Raw genomic sequence first — 4970 nt, 5'->3', positions numbered from 1 at the left:
CCACAGAAAACATATTTTTGTTGGTTGCATTAAATTTCCTGCAACTGTATAGTCAAGGCAAACTCTGAGGAATGAATAATTAAGGTAATAACCTTTAATCGGACTCGTAGGTTGCTTTAAACTGGCATCTTTAAAGCATTACATTGTTTCTATGGCAGGACAAATAATATTTGATGGTAAAAGTTTGTAGGTTGCAACTGCTGTATGTATGTGTATACTGTATATATAAATAATGTATGGCAATTATTTTTCATAAAATGCCAGGGAGCACTATAGTAATGGCATAGTTATGCTATAGAAACTTTCAGTCATGTACAGAAAAGCATGTGAGATTTTCAAGGCATAAAAAGAATCATTTAAGTGCTGATTTTTAATGCAAATTTCAACAACAAGTTCAAAACTGATTGAAACATTGTCATTTTTTCCCTGTGTATTTCCTATTTCATCAGGAAGTTCAGCAAGGACTGCATTTTATTGGATGAGAGTTTGAATACTCCCCAGTGTACAAGATCTATCCCAGAGGAGAAAGGTTGTATAACTGTACTTATTTTATGAACTTTTAGAACTATAATATCATATAAAGAGCATGAACGCCAACATGCACAGACTAAAAGCCAAAAAACAAACAAAAAAAAAAACAGATAATATGGGGTCTTTATCTGGCCTGAAAAAAAAAATGCATTACCGATTGTGGGTACTTTATGAGAAAAGCAAGAACTAGTGCTAAGCTTCAACATCACTGTGGATTTGCAAGAAATATCATTTTAAGCTTAAAGGGGTCATATGATGCTGCTAAAAAGAACATTATGTTGTGCATTTGGTGTAATGAAATGTGTTTATGCGGTTCAAAGTAAAACAAACATTATTTTCCACATACTGTACATTATTGTTTCTCCTCTATGCCCCGCCTTTTTGAAACGCGTCGATTTTACAAAGCTCATCGGTCTGAAAAAGCGAGGTGTGCTGTGATTGGCCAGCTATCCAGTGCGTTGTGATTGGCCGAATACCTCAAGTGTGTGACGGAAATGTTACGCCCCTCACCATACTGTTGATGGTGTGTCCCCGGCCGGAGCGACGAGACAAAAACATTAAAACCAATTACAAACGAGCTACAGTGAGAATAAAAGTTAAGCCTTCTTTCTTTGCGTGAACATTTGGGCGGCGTTATGCAAATCTTCCCACAGAGCGACGTAGGTATGTGGGAGCGTGTTAGAACGAGCCGTTAGGTAGGTGTGGCTGACTCTGAACTTTTATAAGGAATATATCTTTGGATTTGAGACTTTAGTCTTTGCAACTTTACAGATCTTCTTTATGCACCAAGAGCTTGTAACACTTCAAGAGAAAGGAAAAATTGAAATCGCATCATATGACCCCTTTAAAAAGCATGATGCAAGGTGAAGTACTGGTGAACGTGAATCAAATGACATGTCTAAGAACCCAGACAGAGAATTTTCTTCATGACATCGTTTACAAGGTATTGACTATACTGATACAGCCTGAGAGAAAATGAATATTGGAATCATTCATTCTGTACCTTTAAAGTAACTTTGGTTCATTCTTTACACCTATGAAAACAGTGCTAAATACAACCTTTCAGACACAAAAACCTGCTGATCACACAATTACGATAGTATTGGAAAATCTCTCTTTGGACGTGGAGTGATGCATATGTAAAACTGAGAGCATACAAGATGAGCTTATTGCATTAAATTCGTTTACTCTTCCTTTTTAATACTGTACACAAGCCATGACGTCATTTCTGATTCCTGGTCTTCAAAGAGTTAACGAGAACCACAATCCAACAAAATATTAAATCCTATAAGCAGCTCGTCCATTTAAAAAAAAAAAATCCATCCAATTCCTATATAATGTTTAACGAAAGAAAAACTGTACGTTTATATTCTCAAAAATGGACACACCAATGTGATCAAAGATCTACTTGACAGTCTGAGGTGGCATAATGGCCGTCTTTGGAGTGGTTTTGCCTTCCGTCTCCAGTATTCCCTCCTTTCCTTTCTTCCTCGGTGGTTTTTTGATGGGCGTTTTCTTTGGGGTGGCGTCTCCTTCAACTCTTGTCCCATTAACCCCTAGCTTTTCTGGGCTTTTAGGTTCAGGTGTAGAGTCTGAAATTGGAGCCACCATCTTTTGGAGGTTGCTGGAGGTGGGAAGAAGGGGCTTGTTGGTCCCAGTTGCAGAGCGTTTGGTCTTTTGAGGTGGGGTGGGTTTCTCTCGGTTGGCTTGAGGTGTTGACACACCGTTGGGCTTGATGCCCACCGTGAGATTTTCGTTCCGGTTAAGGCTTTGGGTCTTTTCCTTCAACTGAGCCGCGAGTAGCGTGGCGGCCTCAGAGTTCATGTGCGGATGCATGATCTTTGGGCTCTTGGGTGGATCTTTGTTGGTGTCGTTTGTTTTCTTGTCTGAGTGGAAGTTTCCGATCTTCTTCAGGGCGTTCTGGAATGTTCCATTGAGGTGCTCAATGGTATCTGAAGCTTTGTGAGATTTGCTTTTGCTTGGTGATTCGGGTCCATCTGCTTTCTTACCGTCCTGATGCTTTTCACGGTTCTTGCTCGACTTCTCCTTTGACCGCTGCTTCTCACCAACCTTTCCAGAACTTTCTGTGTTGTTCTTCCTCTTCTCTTTTTGTGGTGATGGAGTCTGGCTTTGCTCTGTTGGGTTGGTTCCAGATGTTCCGTGGATCCAGGACAACTTCGGTTTGGTAGAAGGGTCTGGAGGACGAGGTTTCGTCTTCTCTTTTGTCTTCTCCGGTGAGGCGTTGTCCTCCTCCTCTTTGGAGTGTTTGGAAAGGCGGGCGACATGGGCGTAAACAGCTCCTATGGTTGACTCAGAACCACTGGTGGAGCCCTCGCTGTCTGAAGACTTCAGGAGAGGCTGCTCGCTCCCATCGCTAACGTACTGCTTTGTAGTTTCTCTTGTGTCTTTGAGGGATGTGTACTCTCCTGCGTCCTCATCATTGGGGGTCGGTGGTATTTCTTGAGCAGCGCTAGAATTTCGCTTGTCATAGCTCTCATTCGTAGTCTCTGAAAAATGCAAGCGAGTAAACGGAAAGGGTAAGTAGAAGAGAAAGATATTTTTGACTAATAAAGTCTTAGTTCTACTTATTAAACATCTCAAAAACCTTCATAAAATCAAAAGAAAAACTGTCTGGCCATTTCCTGTGTGATGAATTAACTAGAAAGAATATCAGCTGCGCTTTTTAACACATCTTTGTTTATATTTGTAATTTAAATGGTTTTGTTCTAAATTCCAGTCTTTGTGCATTATGTATTTTTCATGTAACATTGATACATCAGTAGGTGCCGATAAGTCTTTTTGAGTGAGTCACTCAGTGAGAAGTTCATTGAACTGATCAAAAACATTGATTAAATCATGAACAGAACAAGTGACTGTCTATGTGAGTGAGTCTTATGGGTGATTATTAAAGCAACGACTTATTCAAAAACACAAATTTTAGGCACTTTTGGTGCAGTATTAGTTTAGTTTTATTTACATACTATTATAGTATTTATTAATATTTTGAATTAGCTTTTATTTTTATACTTTCAGTTTCAGTTTAATTTTAATAAATTTATCTGCTTTTATCATATTATTATTTTTTATATATATCTATTTATCTTTAATTTATTTTCATGTCAGTTTTTTAGTAATTTTAGTACTTTAGCACATTTTATATCAATCAGTTACCACATTTCTGGCAACATTTCTACTGTTATGTGTGTGTGTGTGTGTGTGTGTGTCTAGATAGATAGATAGATAGATAGCTTAATGTGTCAATTAACACAAACATTTTGAAGTTTTAGTACAACACTGTTTTGTTAGTATTTTAAACCTAATTTCCTGGTTATTTCTGAACATTTTTTTTTTTTTTTTTTGCAGTAACAGTATACAGTATATTTTGTGCATTATTCAGTAAATCTTAAGCTAGTAACCTTTCACTGTACTAAGTTTTTAAAAACAACTAACCAAGCAAGAATTCTAGATTATTATAGAAACAGAAGAAAATAAGGACCCCTAAAGAATATTATATGCTTTATGAAACACCAAAATTGCACATTAAGATTAAACAGTTTTTGCTTAAAATGCTTTTATATCAGTTCTCCAGCAATCTCCCACACAACAGTTTATGCGGAAAGTTCTGAGTCACATCCTGAAAGTGCTGCATCTGCTGACTTGGCCATTTATAGCATTTACTGTTTGTGTTATCTCAATGCACGTGATATGCACCCAGAGGGCAACCGTTTACCACAGAATGGGGTCATTTAATAAAATTGTCTGGAGATTTCTTAACTCCCTCATCTGTTTTCCATGTTGCACAAACAGATGGCTTATCTGCACTAGTTCCCACTCACCTTCGTGGGGTACGCAGTAGACGGGCCCGTCTTCGCTCGTCTCGAAGGAAGAGAAGGACTCCTGGGATGACCATGATGGAGAAGGCTGGTCCACCACGGAGGGCGGCTCGATAATACTGTTGAAGGTGTTCTCAGGATCGTGGTGGGTGACTAAGGGTTTGGACAAGGGGAAAACAAACAGAGAGGTCAGGTCAGATCAGTTGAAGAAGGCTCCCTGGGTTCCAAAACACACAAAGGCTCTTTGACAACATATGTGATGATGTTAGGATCTACAGTCTGCATTAGTGACCGACATGGGCAAATAGTGGAGCGTGGATAATCTATATGAAAGCCATCATTGACAGCACATGAGAGAAATGCTACACTTCAAAGCACGCTAGTGGAATGATCGGAGATCATCTGAAGAGCTAGGAATTTATGGGGGTAAATTAGATTACGGTTAGGGTTAGTACCGCTAATTAGAGCTGGTTTGGTGTTGATGGACCAACATAACCATGTTGTTTAGAAGCAAAAAAAAATCAAGCACACACTGGTTTTGTGTGGATTAAACTGAGTGTAACTTCTGTGACACTTTTTTTTTTTTGTGAAATATTTTTTTTTTTA

At 38.7% G+C, this 4970-nt stretch overlaps 1 protein-coding gene across 1 annotated transcript in view; it reads right to left on the bottom strand.

Annotated features, from left to right (window-relative positions):
* Positions 1 to 1381: 1381 nt before the first annotated feature.
* The window catches only part of scarf2 (scavenger receptor class F, member 2), a 30184-nt gene continuing 26595 nt past the window's right edge, over positions 1382 to 4970 (bottom strand). The window contains exons 10-11 of the mRNA XM_016507328.1: positions 4368 to 4517; positions 1382 to 3038 (exon numbers count right to left, since the gene is read on the bottom strand). Of these exons, the coding sequence (XP_016362814.1) occupies positions 1936 to 3038; positions 4368 to 4517 (1253 nt within the window). The 3' untranslated portion in view covers positions 1382 to 1935. The remainder of the gene's footprint in view (positions 3039 to 4367; positions 4518 to 4970) is intronic.

Source organism: Sinocyclocheilus anshuiensis, unplaced genomic scaffold (assembly GCF_001515605.1).
Source record: "Sinocyclocheilus anshuiensis isolate Anshui unplaced genomic scaffold, SAMN03320099.WGS_v1.1 scaffold117, whole genome shotgun sequence".
Classification (NCBI taxonomy): domain Eukaryota; kingdom Metazoa; phylum Chordata; class Actinopteri; order Cypriniformes; family Cyprinidae; genus Sinocyclocheilus; species Sinocyclocheilus anshuiensis.
Note: the sequence above shows the minus strand (reverse complement) of the source record. Positions and strands in the feature narration are given on the sequence as shown.